The sequence below is a fragment of the Peromyscus eremicus genome, chromosome 1 (assembly GCF_949786415.1).
Source record: "Peromyscus eremicus chromosome 1, PerEre_H2_v1, whole genome shotgun sequence".
Taxonomy (NCBI): Eukaryota; Metazoa; Chordata; class Mammalia; order Rodentia; family Cricetidae; genus Peromyscus; species Peromyscus eremicus.
Window position 1 is genome coordinate 45,925,407 of NC_081416.1, and position 21,722 is coordinate 45,947,128.

The following is a 21,722-nucleotide window of genomic DNA, read 5'->3' on the forward strand; positions in this document are numbered from 1 at the left end:
CACAGTTAGCATAACAGGCACATACCCGTAAACAAATCCTTAAAAGGACTGAAACAGAATGTTGTATTTATTACCGAGAATTAACTTTGCTTCTGCCCAGAGGATATCATTTTAATATACAACTAAATAACATGAAAATGCCCAGGCATATAACTTTGAACCAAACCATTGCTGCGTGAATCCTAAGTTCACTTTCCATAGTTACAATGCCGAACGTTCCTGACGCTACTAAAATCATTAAACGGTCTCTCTGTGATACAGGAGTCGCCCTCAAGTACATTTACAGAAGTAACATTGAAAACCAGTATCAATGGAAAATACGAAGTAAGCTAAACTCCAGCTTTGTCTAACCCAAAGTAGAGAGGAAACGACGGAAGCCTCCTGGTTTGCATACGGAGTTGGGAAAACCCTCTTGTGAATTATCTCGGCGAGGAAGCATAAGCAGTGGAGTGCTTATGTATCTAAGCATCTTTTCTCAGATGCATCATTCCATCCGAACCACAGCATCCATCAGCGCTCACAGGCCTTGGCGCACCCCCCGATGGGCGTGGCCTGCGCGCTGACGTAAAGTGAGCGCGCCGACGCACAGCGCGGTGTGCGCGCGCCGCCCGCCGCCCGCCCGCGGGAGCTCGCCGGTGGCCGGAACGGCAGCTGTGGCGCGGAGAGCGGGCGGAGCAGGCGCCAACCGCCCGGGGCGCGGCGGGAGGAGGCGCGAGGCGGCAGGTGGTGTCCCTCGAGCTGCGGCGGGGTCATGATCGACTCAGTGAAGCTGCGGCGCGATTGCGCGGCCGACTTCTTCTCGCACTACGAGTACCTGTGCGCGCTGCAGGACTCGGTGCCGCTGCCCGCCGTGCGCTCCTGCCTGCGGGACGGCGTGCTGGACTTCAATGCCGATCGGCTGCGCATGGTGGACTGGGCGCCGCTGCTCAGCACGCTCAGGGTGAACCGCGACCTGCCGCTGGTGGCCATCAAGAGCTCCTTCCAGCCCTGGCTCGGGGAGACAGGTCTGCAGCCGGGAGGTGCGAGGGTTCGGTCTGAGAGGAGGGAGCCCGGTGCACCAGAAGCCTGCGAAGCCGGCCTCACCCCATCCACAAAGGGGTGTCTGCCGCCGCCTCCCTTGCAGGCTGCCGCCTCTGGCGGTTGGCTGGAGGAGTAGTCAAGACAGGGAGTAGGGCTCGAGATTGGCGCTTATCACAGGGAGGAGGATGACCAACTATGCTCCCCGAGGGGGAATATACAGTATAATTTAGCTAATGGTTTAACCATGAATGTCCCCACCCTCTTTCCTTTAGGGCTTTAAATTTACGATCTCCCCACACTCTTCATTGCAAGCCTAATACCAAAAAGAAGGGGGTTAAAAATGGAAAGAAAAAAAATGTATAACAAAACAAAAAAAATTCCCTTCAGGGACGTCTTTTATGATTTTTAGGAAATTGTGTGTGAGTGTTTTGCTTTCGTGTATGTACGTGTGTGCAGTGCCAGAAAAGGGGTTGGAACTCCTGGAACTAGAATTACACATGGTTGTGAGCCACCATATGGGTGCTGGGAACCGAGCTTGTGTCCTTTGCAAGAACGGCAAGTACGCCTAAGGCCGAGCTGTCCTTGAAGATAACATGTTTGCAAGTTTCTCGTATTTAAATTGTTTATAACCCCCAAGCCAAGTCTCTGGTGGTGCTTCTATGGTCATTCATGAACACTTGCCCAGCAACCAAAAAATTTACCATCCAAAATGTATGGTTCCTTACTGACTTTTTTCTTAAAAGTATTGGTGTGTTTGTGTATATTAGTATCAGCTTATGCACCCACAGGGAAACCAGAAGAGGTGTTGGGTGTCCTCTAGTCACTCCCATTATTTTGTCTCTTGAACCTGAAGCTGTTTTCTTAGCTTGGCTGGAAACCAGGAAGCCCTAACCGTCCTCGCTTGTCTCCGCCCCCTTCCAAACTAGAGTTACAAGCCCTTGCCCCTGGGGCTTAGTTTATGTGGGTGCTGGGATCTGGTACTCCAGACCTCGAGATTGTAGCAAATGCCCTTCGCTACTGAGCTGTCTTACCAGCAGCTACCTACTTTTCACACCCTCTTTCAGATTTGTAAATAATTTTTTGTGTGGATGTATGTGGCATGTGTGTGCACGCATGTGCATGTTTTTGTGTGTAAACACACACACGTTCTCATGTGCATGGAGGCTAGAAATTGATATTGGGTATCTTTCTCTATTGATTTCCAGTTTATTTACTGAGACAGGGTTGTTTTTGTTTTCTGAACTCAGGGGACTTGCTGATTCCATTGTCTGACTAGCTAGTTTGCCCCAGGGACCATCTCTTGTTGCTTCTCAGGGATTACTGGCTTTCACCTCAACGTTTTCCTTGCGCACACTTTCATCCATTGGCCATCTAAGCCCCATTTTTTTTTTTTTTAAAGAGTAGTATCATGTAAGGGAAACAGGTGTTGGAGGCAACCGAGGGTTTGAATTTCATATTTTGAACTCTTAATTCTCACACATCTGACAAGCCATTGAAGCAAGCCTGTTGTGGATTCTTAGGATTAAAGCGCAGTCTGCAGGTTACCAGCTGAGAGAGAAGATGTGATAAGCTGGTAGTGATGATGATGATGATTGGTTTTTTGAGACAAGGTTTCTTTGTGTAACAGTCCTAACTGTCCTGGAACTCACGCTGTAGACCAGGCTGGCCTAGAACTCACAGAGGTCCACCTGCCTCTGCCTCCGGAGTGCTGGGATTAAAGGCATGCACCATCACTACCGCCCGGAGGAGAAGTGATTATTTGAGAGCCTGGCCCTTGGCTTGGGTGTGAGATGAACACCATCTGTGACCCTTCAAGGACAGTATTGTACCACTGAGGGACCCCTAGACTGCCATTGTAATGACCCAAATTAAAGGAAAGATGAGAGATGCCTTAGAATCTAGGCAGGCGCACGTAATCTTGCCCAGTGTTTTATGCTGAATGTCAGGAGACAGTGGACCATTTCCCTTCAGACGTCCTTGGCAGAGTTTCCGTGTCCTGCATCCAGTGGGTCTAGACTGTAGATTTTAACACTTGATCTCTCAGCTGTGTCAGCCTGTACTGTTGAAGAAACTCCTGGCTGGTTCTGCTGCTCCTGACCTCAGTTTCCCTCTGTGCAGAGGATCTCCCTCAGCCCAGATCCAACACATACTGGCTGCAGCATGTGCCTCCTTTACAGAGGCACTGGAACACGAGCTGCACTCTAGCCAAGCCTGCTGGAAGGGGTGTATTTCCTAATCTGTGCCTCTCCCTCGTCATTCCCTTTGTGTATTGGTCCTAGAGCGGGGCATATTTTTCTAGCCATTCTCATTGTACCAATGGCAACCTTGGTCCTCATCACCTGTGTCAAAAAAGCCAACTCTTGGAGACTTGCCTCAGCCTCTGAATTTCATTTTTCTTTCCTGAAGGGTCCCTCACACCTGCAGTATTTATACTGTCCAGCAGGTGTCAGGCTTGGAACCCTCTGCACGGTCCACTCTCCCTCTTTCTCCTATATGCAAATTGAGGGTTTTCTTGAAGACATCCCTTAGGTGCAGATTCTTTGCTTCTGTAAGAAACCATGCCATGCATGGTTTATGTTTCTATATCTCATGTGGCTTTGAATTTTCTGTTAAAGGACATGGTTCATTTCTGTACTTTAGCACTTAGGAGTTTAAGACTAAAATTGTATGGCTGACATCACTGATTTTACAATGAATTTGTTTTAGATTCTGATACACACAGAGTTTGCAGAAACCGGGTTCCTGCGGTAAGATCCAAGGATGTGAGTTTCCAGTTATGTAAGGCTCTTAAAGGCTGCCTGAGTTCATCAAGTGTGCTAAGAAATCTGGAGCTAAATGGGCTGGTCCTGAGAGAGAGGGATTTGGCTGTTCTAACAAAGGTAAGCCTTGTTCATGTGACCCGCAGACACTTGGTAGCTGGTTTTGGTGGGAAAATACGCAATTCATATTTTACTTTTTTCCTCTGTTAAGGGATTGAGTAAATCGGCCTCTCTGGTACACCTGTCTCTTGCCAATTGTCCAATTGGAGATGGAGGCTTAGAAAGTAAGTCAAGTCGTTTAACTGTGTCCCGTGAGGCTGCTGTCATTTTGCCTGTGTGCTCTGGTGACCCCTGTCTGCCTTGGTGGGCTGCTTGCTCAGCCTGAGCTGCCTCCTGCGCCTGCTCAGATGCTGATCTGTTCTCACTTCTACCGGAAAAGCTTATCATGCCTAAGACTGTCTGCACTTTCTTTAAGGTTGTGAAATGCCATTAATCAAGCTGTTTGTGTCTGCTCATAGTTTATGGTTTTCCTTTAAGAAATATTTGTGGGAGCCAGGCATGGTAGTGCACACCTTTAATCCCAGCACTTGGGAGGCAGAGGCAGGCAGGCCTTTGCCAGCCTGGTCTATAGATCGAGTTCCAGGACAGCCAGGGCTACACAGAGAAACCCTGTCTCGAAAAATAAAAAAAAAAGAGAGAGAAATATTTGTGAGGAGGGCAAAAGGAGGGTAAAGAGAACAAAAAGACACGACCATCTCCAAGTAGAGCAACTGTAATGCAGTTATTTTTGGTTTTTGACACAAGGTCTCATTATGTAGCTCTAGCTGGCCTAGAACTCTCTATGTAGACCAGGCAGACCTCGAACTCAGATCCACCTGCCTCTGCCTCCCAAGTGCTGGGATTAAAGGCGTGCACCACTATCCCAGCTGTATAATGCAATTGTAATGTCCGTATATCAATATTTAAAGTGTTCAGTTTTGGCAAGTTAATAGAATCAAGCCTTTGCTGTAATCTAGAACAGTGCTTTGTTACTGACAAATTGCAGCCAGTCTGTTAGTGCCTGGGAGGGCTGTAAAGTGATTGTAGGAGTCTGTCTCTAAACTAGCATAGACTGAGGATAGTGAATAAGCCACGCTTGACAGATTGGCGGGCTCTCGGTCTCACTGTGTGCCTTTTCTTCCTTTTAGTTGTTTGTCAGGGGATAAAGAACTCTGTCACTCTCAAGACCGTCAACTTCACGGGATGTAATCTGACATGGCAAGGCGCCGGTCACATAGCCAAGATCTTAAAGGTGACTGTCTGTTCAGCTTGAGTGACTGATGTGCTTGAGGCACATACTGCTCTGGTATGGGGTTGCAGTGATTGTTTTGTTTTCTTTTATCCATATGGAGGTTGCAGTTTGAGTTTCATCACATGATGTAACCGTTATTCAGCTTGGGATTCTGCCTCTTAAAGCTATCATGTAATCTTAGAAATGAGACTTCAAAATATAATACTTCTTTGTTATTGTGGTTGTTAAAACGTGGCAGCACTGAAGGAAACCTCATACTGTTACAGTCTCCAAATACTGACGCCACTCTATTGTGATTTATAAACTAATAAAAACAGTTCATAAATTCCTTATAAATCTTATAACATCTACATTAGGACTAAAGGTACTTACCAATTTGACACGAAGCCTTTTTTGTAGGCATTTTGTTGTTTGTTTGCTTGCTTGTTTGGGGCTAGTAGGGGTTAAGACAGGACATTGCTGTGTGCTCCAGGCTGCTTGGACTGGCTGTGTCGCCCATGCTGGCCTGGAACTTGCCTCACTCCTCTTTCTTCAGCCTCACAACTGCTGGATTAGAGGTGTGTGTCACCTTGTGTCCCCTTGGCTGGCTTTTATTTATTTATTTATTTATTTTTGTTTTTTTGAGACAGGGTTTCTTCATGTAGTTTTGGTGCCCGTCCTGGATCTTGCTCTGTAGACCAGGCTGGCTTCAAACTCACAGAGATCTGTCTGGCTCTGCCTCCCGAGTGCTGGGATTAAAGGTGTGCGCCACCACTGCCCGGCTCTGTCACATGTTTTTTGCAAGTAAGGGTGTTGAGGAACACAACCCCGCCTAGCTGTCTGTGTCGTAGCTGGCTACTTTTGCCTTACTTATGTCAGGAGAATTGAGTAGTTGGCAAAAATAGTTGGTTTCAGACCCACAGAGCTGAGAATGTTTACTTTTGGACCCTTCTGATAAATAATGGTCAAGAGCATGGATTCTGTTTTTTGGTGTGGTGATTTGATTTTGTGAGGTTTTTGTTGTTTTGTTTTTTGGGGAATGGTATTTGTTTTTAGGCTGAGGATTGAACTAAGACTTCACACCTTAGGCAAGTGCTCTACCACTGAAATATAGCCCAGCGTTTTTGACTTTTTGAGACTGGTTGTCATTAAGTTGCCTAGGTTGGCCTTGAACTCACTCTGTAGCCCTGAGAGACAGTGGACCTCTCATGCGCCTGCCTCACCTACTGAATAGCTAAGTGTGGATGCTGAAGCCAGGTGGCCTAAGTGGAAGCCCTGACCCATGTAGTATCTTGTGAGCATGGACGCGTTGCTTCAACTCTGTGAAGTCGCCGTTCACTCTGAGGGTCTCGTGAGCTGTCCTTCCTAAGGCAGCACTGTGTAGCGCCTGCTGTGGCTCAGTGCTTCATGTGGCTACTCAGAATAGGAAAATGACATTAACATGACTCCCTTTAGTGTCCTGTCACAGGTGCTCTGCTCTTTGGATGTTCAAGTTTAGTGAGTTGTTGGTTCACATAACTGTTGAGCAGCAGTTACCCATGACTATTCTCACGACTTGAGCCCTGTGCTGGGCCCTTCTGAGGGCAGACTGTGGCGTGTTTGCACTTAGGGGATGTGGTGTGTGTAAAATCAGCATGCCTAGTTCCCCTTTAGGTTTCCTGTTTCCTTCTCCAGCACCTGACTCCCTCCACGCTGTTATCTTTGAAGTACCAGACCATGAGAAGGCACGAAGAAACCTGGGCTGAGAGTCTTCGCTACAGGAGACCCGATTTTGACGGCATGGCTGGCTTAAGGCGCATCACGCTGAATTGCAACACGCTGATCGGTGACCAGGGTGCAAGTGCTTTTGCAGACTCTCTTAGTGAGGATTTGTGGCTTAGAGGTAAGTTAAATGAGCTTCAGAAATTGAAAATCCTCCAATAGCTTTTATTGTACCTTTAAAGTCATATATATTCTCCATAGAAAACGGTGTTACCTGTAATCAAAACATCCAGAAGTAACTCCTGTTCATTTAGGCATATTTTCAGCCTTTAAAAAAATAGATGTTTGTACACTTAGAGATTATAGCAATAGTTATAGCAAACTTGATGTTTTATAACCCTCCTATTTTTGTTTACAGGTAGGTGTATGTGTGTGTGTGTGTGTGTGTGTGTGTGTGTGTGTGATCTAGTACTCAGTTTTGAGCTCAGCAGTACCAGCCTTATCTAGAATGCAGGTGCCCTTGCGTGCCACTTAGTACCACAAAATTTTTTTTTGCTATATGCACATTTTAAAGGATTTTCATATATGATCTTGACTTAATTAAATAATCAACAGTTTGCTGTTATTTTAATATATATGCTATATAATATATAATCAAATATACTATATATGTGGGGTGTTTGTTTTAGACAGTCTTAGTAGATAGTCCTGGCTAGCTTGGAACTTGCTGTGTATATCAGCCTTGAACTCCCAGAGATCTAACTGCCTCTGCCTCCTGAGTGCTGGCTGCTATTTTAATTTTAAGATTAAAAAAACAAAACAAAACCAAAACAAACCATGTATTATTTACTTAGGGTGTGTTCCAAGTACATGTCCTGCCGCAGTGCGCATGTGGAGGTCAGAGGACAACTTGCCAAAATTGATCTCTCCTTCCAAACATGTAGGTTCCAAGGATGAAGCTTGAGTGGTCTGATGTTGACAGATTTTTCTTTGGGCCACCAGCTCACAAAAAACAACACGAAGACTTATTATCAATTATGAAAGATGGGCCTATAGCTTAGGCTTGTCCCACCAGCTCTTATAACTTAAATTAACCCATATCTTCTAATCTACGTCATTTTACCTGGCTCGTTTACCTTTACTCTGCTTCCTCAACATCTGTCTGGCGACTCCCCCCTTTCTTCTTCCCAGAGCTCTCTCTGTAGCACGAATCTTAAAAAGTCTTATTAATAAAAACAAAACCAGAGCCAGATATTGGGGTGAATGCTAGAAGATCAGAGAAACAAAACAAGCCACAGCCACCTCATCTCACCAGTTCCTCAGCTGATCCTGTTTCCTCAGACTAGAAGCCTCTTAGTCCTCATCCAAATGGATCTCAGCTGAACTGTGCTGCTAAAAGCCTAAAAGCTTAACCGGCTTTAAGTTCCTGGTCCTCATGCCTTATATACCTTTCTGCTTTCTGACATCACTTTCTGGGATTAAAGGCATGTGTCACCATGCCTGGCTGTTTCCAGTGTGGCCTTGAACTCACAGAGATTCGGATGGATCTCTGCCTCCAGAAGGCTAGGATTAAAGGTGTGAGTGCCACCATTTTCTGGCCTCTATGTCTGTCTAGTGGCTGTTCTGTTCTCTGACCCCAGATAAGTTTATTAGGGTGCACAATATTTTGGGGAACACAATATCACCACATCTCTCTGTCCAGAAGCCCCTCTATACCTCCTGCCTAGCTATTGGCTGTTTAGCTTTTTATGAAACCAGTCACAGTGACACATCTTTACACACTGTAATCAACTATCTCGGAACCGTTGGGCTTGGTAGCAGTTGCCTTTCCTGCCTGTCACCTTGCTGCCCCGGGGTTCATTGCTGTGGGTGGGCTTCATTTGATGTTCTGGTGACATTTACTGACTCTAGGTTGTTTGGTTAGTTAGGTATACCTTTCTTCTGTGTCAAGAGGTGTCTTAGTTTGGGCTGTTATAGAATGCTATAAACCGGTGGTTTAAACAGCAGGAGTTTATTTCTGCTAGTTCTGGGGCCTGGGGAGTCCAGAGTCAGGCAGGGGCAGATCAGTTTTAGAGTCAGCTCTCTCCAGCTTGTGCAAGGCTGCCTTTGTTCCTTTTTCTTAGTCTAGTCTACTATCTATTGCTGTGCTAGAAGACTTACTGTCTTAGTCACTGTTGCTGTGAAGAGACACCATGACCAAGGCCACTCTTGCAAAAGAAAGCCTTTAGTTGGGGGCTTGCTTACAGTCAGGTTTAGTCACATTGTCAGCTGGGAAAGTAGCTAGGAGTTCTACATCCCAATCTGCAGGCAGCAGGGAGAGAGAGAGACATTGGGCCTGGCATGGGCTTTATATATATATATACACATACATATATATATGTATGTGTATATATATGTATATGTATGTGTGTGTGTGTGTATATATATATATATATATATATGTATATATATATATATTTTGAGACAGGGTTTCTCTGTGTAGTTTTGGTACCTGTCCTGGATCTCGTTCTGTAGACCAGGCTGGCCTCGAACTCACAGAGATCCACCTGCCTCTGCCTTCTGAGTGCTGGAATTAAAGGTATTTGCCACCACTGCCCTGTGGCATGGGCTTTTGAAACCTCAAAGCCTACCCCTAGTGACCAAATATATGAGCCTCTGAGGGACATTCTTAGTCAAGCTAGCGCACTTACCAAAACAACTTGGGAAAGAAAGGGTTTTTTTTTTTTTTTTTTTTTTTAACTTACAGCTTGCAGTCCTTCCTAAAGGAAAGTCAGGGCAGGAACTCTTTATTTATTGAGGTGGTGTTTTGTCTGTATGTATGTCTGTATACCACAGTCATACCTACTGCCCACAGAGGCCAGAGAAGAGCACTGGATCTCCTGGGACTGGAATTGCAGACAGTTGTGTGAGCTGCCATGTGGGTGCTGGGAATGGGGAATGGAACCTAGTCCCTCTGGAAGAGCAGCAGTACTCTTAACCATCTCTCCAGCCTCTCTCTTTCTTAAAGTGTAGTTTTCTGAGATTCCTTTGGAATTCAGGATTATGAGTCCAAGAATTAAGTGCAGTGTTTACACTGCGATGAACATCCTTGTTAATCATGAAATGATACTCATTGTGTGATCCTTTCTCTCATATAGTGGGGAGTTATTTTTTATTATTAGCTTGGGGCTAGGGTAAGGTCAATGTAACACATCATAGAAGAGTTTTTTTTTTTATTGTATGGTTTCATATGCTTTTCTGGTTTCCTTTTTTTTTTAATACCCAAGATTCAAACACCGCTGTGACTAGTCTTGTTCAGGAGTGTCCTAAGCATGAATGAGAACTGTCTGTATATTAAACTGTGTGGAGTCAGCAGGTGACCTGTTGTCTTTCGTCAACAGCGCTTGACCTGCAGCAGTGTGGCCTCACCAGTGAAGGAGCCAAGGCTTTATTGGAGGCCCTCGAGACCAACAGAACCCTGGTCGTTCTGGATATAAGAAAAAACCCACTTATCAGTATGTCATCTCTTTAAAATTAATTAACAAATGGCATAACGAAGTCAATTTGTGTATTGAAAAATTTTAAAACTTAATGTTTATTTTCTAGTTTTGTAATTTTGTGCTTTTATCAGATAATGCATTGCTTTAAATGAATTATACTTGGAAATTAATTGTTCTGGTGGCTACTTATTCTAAGTGAGCCCAGATAGTAAGACTGATTCTATCAAGAGCACTCTCCTCACGTCCCCCTGAATCTCTGAACTCTTGGAAAGAACATTTCATTTGTTTGCTAATTTGTAGAGAAATTTTAAATCTTGTATGTGTCAAAACATTGGTTCAGATATTAAGCATTTTATAGTGTACCAGCTAGACAAAGTCTTGCTCTCCATCGATAAGGGGGTTCAAATGTATAAGTAGATAAGGAATTTCAGATAGTAGGAAGTGCAAAAATAATTTAAGAAGACAGATGGGGGACTCAGCTGGAGAACTCACACGTAAGTGGAAAACGGAGTGAAGAGAAGAAGATGTTCTGAGGGAGGTGCATTGCGGGACACGGAAGCAGTCGGTGTATAGGTACGAGATGGCAGGATGGGTGGAGTACTTGAGGAAAAGGGAGGCTGGGGCTGGAGGGATGGCTCAGTAGTTAAAGCACTTCCTGTGGTTGCAGATGAGCCAGGTTTGGTTCCCAGCTCCCGCCAACTGCTCATAACCACCTGTGACTGCAGTTCCAAGGATCCAGTGCCCCCTTCTGGCCTCCATGGCCACTGCATGCATTTGGTGCCCAAACAAGCAAGCAGACAGACAAACATACAAATAAGTTAATAAATGAGTCTCTAAGAAAAAGAAAACCTGTGGGAGAAGCTGATGCACTGTGTGGTCTAACAGGGCCAGGGACTTGATAGTGTAAGGTCTTCAATGCCAGGGTAAGGACATGGCTGTTCTCGGTGAGCTGACAGCGCCTCTACAAAGTTGAGGTAGAAAAGGCATGATCTGAGTAGTGTTTCAGTCAGGTGACCGTGCTGTGGGGGACAATAGTGGGGCCAGGGAGAAGAGATGGGGAGTTAGGAGGCTGGCATAGAAGTCCAAGCCAGAGGGGATTGTGGCTTAGCTCATGGTGGAAGGCTAGAGGATGCCAGAAGGTTGAAATAGGGAGTAAGAAGATTTGCAGGCAGATCAGATGTTGGCTATGGAGGAAGTTGTTGTTTTCAGATGCCCTAGACCAGATGGTGGTACCGTTTACTGAGAAAGGGAAGCTGGAGAGGAGCATCGTTGAGGCCATAACATGACTTTGGTTTGGCTATATTAGTTGTCATTTGGTGCAACCTCTGGTTTCTGTGCAGAGGTTTCCAAAGCCACTTCAGACCTAAAGTGCTGGTGGATGTAGGCAAAGCGTTACAGTTAACTGAGTTTGTGAGGAAGAGGAGCGCTCAGAAGCAGAGAAGAGTCTGTGCTTTAGGTTTATGGGAAAAGCAGTGGTTAGTGGACTTCTGTTTTTAGTGGGAGTGGTCAGTCATGGAAAAACACCTGAACAGTCTCACTTTTCTTTTACTTTAGACCATTCTGTGATGAAAGCCGTTATCAAAAAAGTTCTCCAGAATGGAAGGAGTGCCAAGTCAGAGGTATAACTTGTTTCAGTCCTACGAAAAGAAGGTCTCTGTAATTAGTTTTCTTCTGCTTTTAGTAAAACTGCCAAGATCCTTTTCTGCTCTCTGACGTAAAACCCAATGGTATGGCACATTGGGGGTGTAGTGATGAGCACAGCTGCCCCCAAATCAGGGGGCTTTTCTCTCCGTTTGTTTTTAAATATTGTATCATTATTTCATTTGGGATCTGAGAACTGCAAATTGCAAAGCTTTATTCGTGTAGAATATCTTCCTCATGCCCAGTTAAAGTGGGGTCCTCTTGTGACCCATAGCTGACGTCCCCTGGCTCTCTCTTCCAGTACCAGTGGATAACGTCCCCATCAGTGAAGGAGCCGCCGAAAACCGCTAAGCAGAGAAAGAGAACGATTGTCCTTGGAAACAGTCGGAAAGGAAAAGCTACCATTAGAATTGGTAACTGACGTCTGTCTTGGCTTTTTAGTGGCACCATAACTTACACCCAGCATGTTTTTAGGACATTAATATTCAACTCTCATCTCTTAGGTAATAACCAATGTTGATTACAGCATATTCTGAGGCCTAAGCTATAGTTATTCTAATCTAGGTTATGAAAATTCATGGCATGTAGAAGTATTAAATGAATCATTTGGAAGGATTTCTGTTTTTCTTTTTTGTTTTTTTAACTAACTACCATTACTGTTTGATATTTTTTTTTTAAATATTCATCATCTTGACTGTTTCCCGAGTGGTGATTATTTTTCATGATGCACAGTTGAGATTTAGAATGCCCTTTGATGCCGGTTTAGCAAACAGTTGCTGGGGATAGAACCCAGGACCCCATGCATGGGAGGCAAGTTTTCTATCACTGAGCCACATCCACAGGTTGATTTTTTTTTTAAGTGACTGAATCAGATAACACATTTTAGTGATGTAAAAGCCTTAATGTAAAGCAATGTTGAAGACAAGTTTCCACTGGAACACTTCAGGAAGGCTTGCTGTTTTTAAATTTGTTCTTGCTGTGTTTCCCAGACTGCCCTGGGGCTTGTGATCTTTTGTCTCAAAGTCTTGGGTTGCAGGTAAACATCCCCATGCCCAGCTAGAAAAACATTTTTGTCTTCGTTAGGGTTTCTATTGTGGGACAAAATGCCATGACCAAAAGCAGCGTGGGGAGGGAAGGGTTTGTTTCAGTTTACACTATAACGTCCAGGGAAGTCAGGACAGGAACTCAGGACAGGAACGTGGAGGCAGGAGCTGATGGCAGAGGCCATGGGGTGTGCTGCATACAGGCTTGCTCCTCGAGGCTTGCTCAGCTTGCCTCCTTAGATCCCAGGACCACCTGCCCAGAACTGCATCCATCATTAGTTAAGAAAGTGGCCCACAGGCCATTCTTGTGAGGGCATTTTCTCAGTTGAGGTTCCCTCTTCCCAAATGACTCTGGCTTGTGTTGAGTTGACATAAAATAGCCAGCACAAGTCTCTAGTGTGCATTATATATGTAAATAAACTTCTAAGTATTAGTTAATCTAAACTTCAAGCCTTCTATTGGTTTTATAATTGAGTGCAAATTGCTGGCACATAGGTAAAGGCACCTCCCTCAGGCAGAACAATCTGCATTCTACCCACAAGGTGGAAGGAGAGAACCAGCTCCTACAAGTTATTCTGGACCCCCCCACACACACACACACACACTGACACATACACTTATATAATAGTTGAGAAAACCTGATGAAAACCAATGTCTGTAGCATAAACTTCAGGTTCTTCTAAATATATATCTTTTATGTAATTTGGCTCTGATATTTTTGTATTTCTAAAAAGTCCTTAATATTTTTTTGAGACAGGGTCCTCCTCTGACTGGCTTTGAATTTGCAGTGACTTTCTGATCTCTGGTCTCTGCCTCCTAAGTGCTGGAGTTATAGGCATAGTCATGGCGGTAACTTATCTTCTAAAACACTTTGTCTTGTCTTGGCCCAGGATAGTTTTGAATTCACTGTGTAGCCATGGGTATCCTGAGTGCTGGGGATACATGCATGCTCCACGATACCCAGTCTTACGTGGTAATGAATAAGGAGGTAATTTAGAGCCTTATACGTGCTGGGCAAACACTGTAGCAGCTGAGCTACACTCCAGCTCTGGAACACGTTACCTTTAGCACACCTAATGTGATAAGAAAGAATGACAGTGGGAACGAATCCAGGTCTAGTAAGAAAGGGGCTTTTTTTTTTTTTTAATGCTCTTGAATTTTCAAAGTCTTTATGGTAAAACCTACAATAGAAGCAACAAAATAGGTTTTATGTTTACTGTTCCCCACTTCGAAAATGATGTTTGTGGTGACTTTGTATGATGCCACATATATCAAGATACCTGAACAATAATAACAAATAATGTTTTGCTTACTCCTTTACCTGAAATTTAAAAAACGGATGCTTGACATAGTAGCGTTGAACTTATATACTTATAGGTTGCTAATGAAGCCAAGTGGTGGTGGCTCATGCCTTTAGTCCCATAATCCCAGCACTCAAGAGGCAGAGGCCAGCCTGGCCTACAGAGCTAGTTCCAGGACAGCCAGGGCTACACACACACACACACACACACACACACACACACCATCTTTTAAAAAAAGGTAGTTAATGTAGAGATTTTTTTATTTTATGCATATTTAATACAGTTGCAGAAAAATGTGTTTGAAGATTTTTGTTCAGGTTTTACATAAAGACATTAACATAACAGTGGGACAGTTAAAGAGCACCTCCAGGACCGTTATCCTTGGAAAAAAATGTATTTTCCTTTCTATTGTTTTCTACAAAGTTCCCCATGACCCAGATGTGACTGACATCCTTTATACTGTGGTCTTACAATTCAGGGCTGTGCTTTTTAATGCACTCAAAGAGTTTCACTGAGGTGATGGGTCGGTGTTTTAAGTTGATGAAATATTGAGAAAAATTAAATAGTAAATAACTTTAAAATCTGACTGGTGAGAGTTTTTTGGTTCTCAAGCTTCTGCCTGGTCCTGTGCTGCGTATGACTCCAAGCCCATCTCTCACTTGTAAAGAGACTGTTGGTCCTAAATGATTTTCCCTTTTACTAAGCATGGGATTCCCCCTCCTATGCCTCTAATCGAGCAGAAACAAACAAACCTCATTGTAAATACCCATAGAAATGCTGTTTCTTGTTTTATTAAAAGATGTACGTGGGCTGTGTATGACAGTGCACACCTTTAATCTTAGCATTCTGGAGGCAGAGGCAGGTCAATCTCTTGAGTTTGTGGCCAGCCTGGTCTACATAGTGAGTTCCAGGCCAGTCAGAGCTGAGACCCTGTCTTAAAAAAGAAGTATATTTGAATTAAGCAGTTAATTTGTGGTAAATAGTAATGAGCGTCCTGAATAGTAGCTGAGTGCTTGCTGTTTGAAGAGAAAGTGTAGGCTGTCTGCCTGCTTTGAGTTCAGAACGGTCAAATAAGAGTGTGTAAGTGGGGATTTGGAGTATCATGCTAGAACCTAAAGTTTGTAACATGAGTAAGTATTGAAAGTATTTCAGTTGGTGCTTTGATACAGTATTCTAAAGTGCAGTAAAAAGGGTGTGCAGTGTGTGCATTTCTGTGTTTGTGGTAATGACATGTAGCCAGGCATGAGACAATTGGAAGAACAAGAGTTTGCGTCGTGTTCCTGGGGAGAGCGGAGCTGTGGCTGCAGTCTACAGGCCACCAAGTGAGAGGAACTTTGTTTCTTGGCTTTGTTGCTCGCTGCCTCAGTTACCTGGAGACATGGAGGTCAGCCGACCAGTGTCTTGCCGTGTAGAGTTCGGCGAGGACAGAGCTTGTATGTTAATTGTGTCATAGTTATGCTGGGAGTACATGTTCAAGAAGTTGATAAGAACTTTTACTATAGTTTTTTTTTCAGCTAACAAGATACATACAAACTTTGTTAGTTGTAATTAAAAATATGTTTAACATTTTTCTGAAAATCAAAGAAATGATACACATATACTGCCATAGACCAGAATGTTTATTCTGTAAAGGTAATTAACTTAAAAACAAACAGAGAAGCACTTGGGAGGTAGAGGCAGGAGAATCAGAAGGTCAAGGGGATCTTAAGCTACAAAACAAGTTTGAGGTTAGCCTGGGCTACATGAGACTTTGTCTTAAAAAATAATAGTAACACAGACTGAACAGAGTTCCTGTAATTTGATAGTTACATGAATGTATGCAGAAAGTGGTACAGGACTGTGTGGTGATTATCTGTGAGTTACACTCTGTGAAATACCCATCTTGGGCCGCTGAGATGGCAGCGGGTGAAGGCAGTTGTTAGCAAGCCTGGCGACCTGAGTTCAGGTCTCAGGACCCATATGGTGGAAGGAGATTACTACTCCTGCAAATTGTCTTCTGATCGCCACCTGCGCGCGCGCGCGTGCACACACACACACACACACAGGAATCAGTGTGGTTTTTTAAAAATTACCTTTAAAAGAAATACATGACCTACTACATATGCTTCATTTTAGATGACATCTCAGCACTGCTAAGCTTCCATAGTATAACAGGTCAGGGGATATATATATATATATATATATATATATATATATATATATATATAAAATCTTTCTGTTTTATTTTACTTTTATTACTTTTTCTTTTTGAAATAGGATCTTACTAAGACTAGTCTAGAACTCTTGATCTCCAGGGATAAGATTAAATATAACTGTTTTAGTGAACCTTTGTTATTTGTTCTCAATGATATCAGAGACAAAAACTTGAACTTGAATATATGATTTGTTCTAATAAAGTGTCAATATATGGGTTTACCTGCTACAAATATTTCATGTTTAACTCTTAGTGTTGAGTTTAAGGTAAGCCCCTCATTTCATTCTTTTATCTAATATTTTGTGTGTGTGTGTGTGTGTGTGTGTGTGTGTGTGTGTGTGTTCTCTAAACTCACATGTAGAAATGAGGACAACATCCACTCAGTAACTTTCAGCCTTTTGGGGCAGGCATTCCTGTAATCCACACACTTTTAAGGCACAGGCAGGCGGGTCGTGAGTTCAAGTGTAGCCTGAACTACACAGGGAAACTCTGTTTTAAAAAGCAAAGTTTATAAATCACTCCCACTGTACCAGCCTTGGCATCATAGTCAGTTGCTGTTTGTGTTGTGTTAGGAGTGTGCGAATGGTAATCTGTAGACCTTTAGTGCATCCTGATTTCCTTCTGTCACGTCCTTGAACACAGGGTTAGCAGCAAAGAAACCTGTGAGTAACGGGAGAAAGCAGGGGCTCAGTAATGACGGCTACGCCCCGGAGTCTCTGCCGCCGCCGGGGGTGTCTGGCTTCCTGCCGTGGCGCACTGCGGAACGTGCAAAAAGAAGCAGGTGAGGTGTTCTCTGCCCTGTGCCTTAGTCCCGACAGCTGTCACTTGGGAGCGTCTGGTACAAGGAGTCCTGTTGATTTTGTAAGTGGAGAGGGGGGTGACTCACGCATAGCCTCTGCCAAGGAGTGCCCTAAGGAAAGACAACAAAACAGACTGGTATCCATCAGTCCCCGGGAACCGGCTGCCACCAAGGCATTCTGCTCAGTCTGTTCAGGTTTTTCCCTGGGTTATTTTGAGGTATTTAGTACTCTGGTTCTATATGGGGATTGTACATAATGCAAATAAGTTTAATCACGTAGTGTGTATACATCAAAATATAACTTATTTGTTGATATCCTTTTAGGGGTTTTCCATTATACAGAACTCGTGATGTATCTAATCATCTGAAGGTATGTATGGGTCATATTTCTAACATAGAAGAGATTGGAGTAGGAGAAGTGCAGGGTCCACTGAATAGAGCTTTGTAAATGAATGTCCCTCCCTGAAATAAATGGATTTAAAGCTTTCCGATTCCTGTCCCAGTGCCATGGTCCAGTCATATGTATATGACACACACTGGGGGAGGCCTTGTGGGTCCATCTATAGATACTATTTCTCCAGGGAACATATAAGCTGATGCTCACAATTAGGTTTGACCACAGTTTCTTACTGTCACAGGGATGACCACTCAAAAATGTTGCAGTTTTCCAGAAATGTTGCTTTGGGTATGTGCATGCATTACGCACTTTCAGTCTCTCTCTCTCTCTCTCTCTCTCTCTCTCTCTCTCTCTCTCTCTCTCTCTCTCTCTCTCTCCCTCTCTCTCTCCCTCCCTCACATACACACACACACACACACACACACACACACACACACACACACACACACACACTTCAACAGCCAAACTCTGGACAATTATATCTTACATTTTTGAAGTCCAACCCATTCTCATGACACATGATAAGCCACACAGTTTCTCTCAGGCTAGGGAGGTCGCACCGCCTGGCCTGTGGTCAGGACAAACCTCTGTCACCCGCTGGTCATGCAGCCGCTCGAACCGAAATAAACACGCACAGGCTAATATTATATTTAAACTATGGCCATGGCAGGCTTCTTGCTACCTAGTTCTTATATCTTAAATTAATCCATTTCTATAAATCTATACTTTGCCACATGGCTTGTGGCTTATCGGTACTTTTACATCTTGCTTCTCATGGTGGCGGCTGGCAGCGTCTCCTCTGCCCTGTCTTTCTTCTCTCTATCTATTTGGATTTTCCACCTGCCTCTAAGCTGCCTTGCCATAGGACAAACGGCTTTATTTATCAACCAATCAGAGCAGCGTTTTTTCACAGCATACAAAAAGACATTCATTCCCCCATCATAGCTCTAAGTGGTCAGGGTTCCCAGACAGAAAGTAACATAAAACCCAGGACCTAAGCAATAAATAGTTTAGTGAACCTTGAGTGGTAGGAATATATGCAGAAAATCAATTACTGCAGGGGGTTATGTCTACCAAAGTTGCTTCATGTCTGACCTTGATTCAGCAATAAACACCTGGGAACTTGCCCTTTTGTATTTTATTTGCAGGGACAGCTAGTGTGTTTTGAATTTATTCTGAAGTCTAAAATTATCTGTCTTTGTGACTGAGAATACTGTTACTTTCCTATGTCAGTTATGAAAAATATCCTAGTATTATTTCTATCATCAGAATTATAGAGCTTAAGCAGAAATCATCTTCCTGATCATCCACAGCTATATGTGTGCCCAAAGATGGATTATTTCTATGAGATAAACCCACAAGCAGTGTGAAAAATACCATTGCTGTTACTAGGGAAGAAATGTAGTGGCATATGAGAAAAATGACCGAGAGAAGCAACCAGTCATTTACAGTCAGTGACCCCACAGCTTTGGCAGGTGGGGCTCCCCGTCAGAGAGTTACTGATGCTGAACACTAGTTGTTACCTGCTGAATACTCCCATGGCCTCTGGTAAAGCCATTTTGCCAGCATCTCTCAGCACTATCCCACTGCCTCAGTTCTGAAACAGGCTACTTCCCTCAGAGTGCTGCGTCCTCCTGTTCATGGAGGTCACAGATTCTCGAAGAAGGGAGGAGAACGGCTAATGTGCCACCCCAGGTGTCAGCACTAGGCTGTCTGTACACACCGAACCGTTCCGGCGTCATCTCGTGCTGTCACTGAAGGCTTGCGTGTCCTGCAGAGTTGTCCCTGCACTGTCTCAGTCTGTACATTTTCAGTGGGGTTCTAATCACGTTAGTTGTTATCGAAGCTGACAGGAGAACCATACTGTTTGTTACTACACTAGTTTGGGGTGCAGAGAAGTGAAGATGAGGTGTTTGGTGGGTTGTGTATATGTATGTGACTTAGTTTTTAAAATCATTCTAGCATTTATCAGTTACAGATAAGCTTATTGGCTTTATAGTCTGTTCATTCTTTTTCTCCTAAAAATTATACTTCCCTACTCTTCATGTCTCACATTAGAGAGTAAATTTATCATCTGTAGTACAAGAATTGGCCTGAAAAAAAAAAAGTGTTTATCTTGCCTCTTCACTTGATTTATCCAGGAGGAATTTAGCAAAGTAATATGGGCAATGCCAACCAGTAATCAGCCTTATGTAGTAAAGATTCTGTAATAATAGCAAAAATAAGTTAGTAGCTGGGTGGTGGTGGTACACGCCTTTAATCCCAGCACTAGGGAGGCAGAGACAGAGGCAGACAGATCTCTGAGTTCAAAGCCACCCTGGTCTACAGAGCAAGTTCCAGGACAGCCAGAGCTACACCGAGAAACTCCGTCTTGAAAAACCAAAAAGAAAAAACAAAGTTGGGGCAGTTTTCTGTTACTTATTGTGTTAGGCTAGGGAGCAGTGAGGTCCCTTTATAGGAAATAACTAGATATTTCAGACAGGTCAATTTCATTAGATGGCCTCTGTGTGTTTAGTGTTTGGCTTATGGCATTAATAAGTCATGTCCTCTTTGTTTAAGCAATCAGATTTTCCTGTGACTGTGACGGTAGAGAGTCCTTCATCCTCAGAAACTGATGAGGTTGAAGATTCCTCAGAAAGTGTCCACGAAGAACCTCAGAAAACCAGCATCAGACAAGAAACATTACAGGTACACAGCTGTTCCTTCATTGTGATTGCTTCCTGGCGAAAGCGTGATTGTGAAACAGGCCCCGGCAGTACGTTGGAATTCTGTTTGCCCCTCTGTTCTAACTGTTACTCTACTTAGGTGAAGAAGAATAGGGTGAGATGAAAGTGTGTATACCTCACAAAATAAGCGTAAAAACATGGTACCATTTTTTTCCTCCTCTTAGAATCAGAATGCTAGCTGTAAGGAGAACTTTAGTGGTCATAAAACAAACTTAAGGAGATTGAGTAATGTCATATAGTCAGCTGATTCAGTGCTGTGTGTGTGTATGTACACGTTTGTGTGTGTGTGTGTGTGTGTGTGTGTGTGTGTGTGTGTGTGTGTGTAAGTATACATGCATACATACTTGGATACATGGGGTGGAGGCCAGAGGACAGCCTTAGCGTCAGTCCTCACTTGTCATCCACGTTGGGTTTGTTGTTTGAGCAGATTGTTGTTTGGTTTTGAGACAAAGTCTTTCACTGGCCCAGAATTTGCCAGTGAAGCTGGGCTGCCTGGTCAGTGAGCCCCAGAGATCTGCCCACTTGCCTCCTGGGTGCTGGGATTGTGAGTGTGCACTGCACACCCGGCCTTTTTCCATGTTCTGAGGACCACACTTAGGTCCCTATGTGTGCCCTGACTTTCACTGGCTGTCTCCTCGGCCCAGCGCTGTTATTTTAAAGACTAGGGAATTGATAGTGCTAGCTGAGCTCTCTTATCATGGGGAAATATAACTTGGTTTTTAGTAGAAGTAAAATTGAACAGAGGTTCTTTTGTTTTGAGATAGAGTCTTACATAGCTCAAGCTGTCCTTGAAGTACCTCAAGCTGGCTTTGGATTCCTGGTCTTTTCATAACCTCCCATGTCAGCCACCACGCCCAGCTTTGGAAAAACTTTTGCTACTGATATTCCCCTTTCACGATATTAAAAAATTAAGAAACTACACTTTAAAACTAGGCATCTAATGCCTTTCCATTTTTCTGTTTGGTAGGCAGAAGGGAAAATTAACTTCCATAGCACATTTTTGTACTTAAGCATATTGTTTTCTTTGCTGGTTTGTTGTAAGCTGGGGGAGACCTTGTCTTTAGGAAGCTCTTGGCTTTCCTTGTGTGTTATGTCACTCACATGTAATTAGGGGAAGCTACTGGGGACTTGGGTTTGAACTCAGAGCCTCATGCTGTTCAGCACACATATTACCACTGAGCCACACCAACAGTGGCTGCCTAAAACTGGTGCTGCCTCAGCATAGAACTTCTAAATCTAGAAATGGCTCTCCATTTGTTACTTCTGTGTTCAATGGCTTAAAACAGCAGAGGTTATATTTTCACATTTCTGAGAGCCAGGACATCCAAAACCAAGGTGTGCTTTGGTAGGGGCCCAGATTTCTAGTTCACAGATGCCAGCTTCTCAAAATGT

At 43.7% G+C, this 21,722-nt stretch overlaps 1 protein-coding gene across 2 annotated transcripts in view; it reads left to right on the forward strand.

The window, feature by feature from the left end:
* The first annotated feature begins 663 nt into the window (after nt 1-663).
* Cep78 (centrosomal protein 78) overlaps nt 664-21,722 on the forward strand; it is a 31,217-nt gene continuing 10,158 nt past the window's right edge. The window contains exons 1-11 of one of the 2 annotated variants that reach the window (XM_059260072.1): nt 664-1,004; nt 3,727-3,899; nt 3,991-4,063; nt 4,967-5,070; nt 6,757-6,931; nt 10,131-10,244; nt 11,784-11,848; nt 12,172-12,283; nt 17,051-17,189; nt 17,532-17,577; nt 20,164-20,292. In XM_059260072.1, the coding sequence (XP_059116055.1) occupies nt 752-1,004; nt 3,727-3,899; nt 3,991-4,063; nt 4,967-5,070; nt 6,757-6,931; nt 10,131-10,244; nt 11,784-11,848; nt 12,172-12,283; nt 17,051-17,189; nt 17,532-17,577; nt 20,164-20,292 (1,383 nt within the window). In that variant the 5' untranslated portion in view covers nt 664-751. The remainder of the gene's footprint in view (nt 1,005-3,726; nt 3,900-3,990; nt 4,064-4,966; nt 5,071-6,756; nt 6,932-10,130; nt 10,245-11,783; nt 11,849-12,171; nt 12,284-17,050; nt 17,190-17,531; nt 17,578-20,163; nt 20,293-21,722) is intronic. The other variant, XM_059260064.1, reaches the window with a different exon arrangement.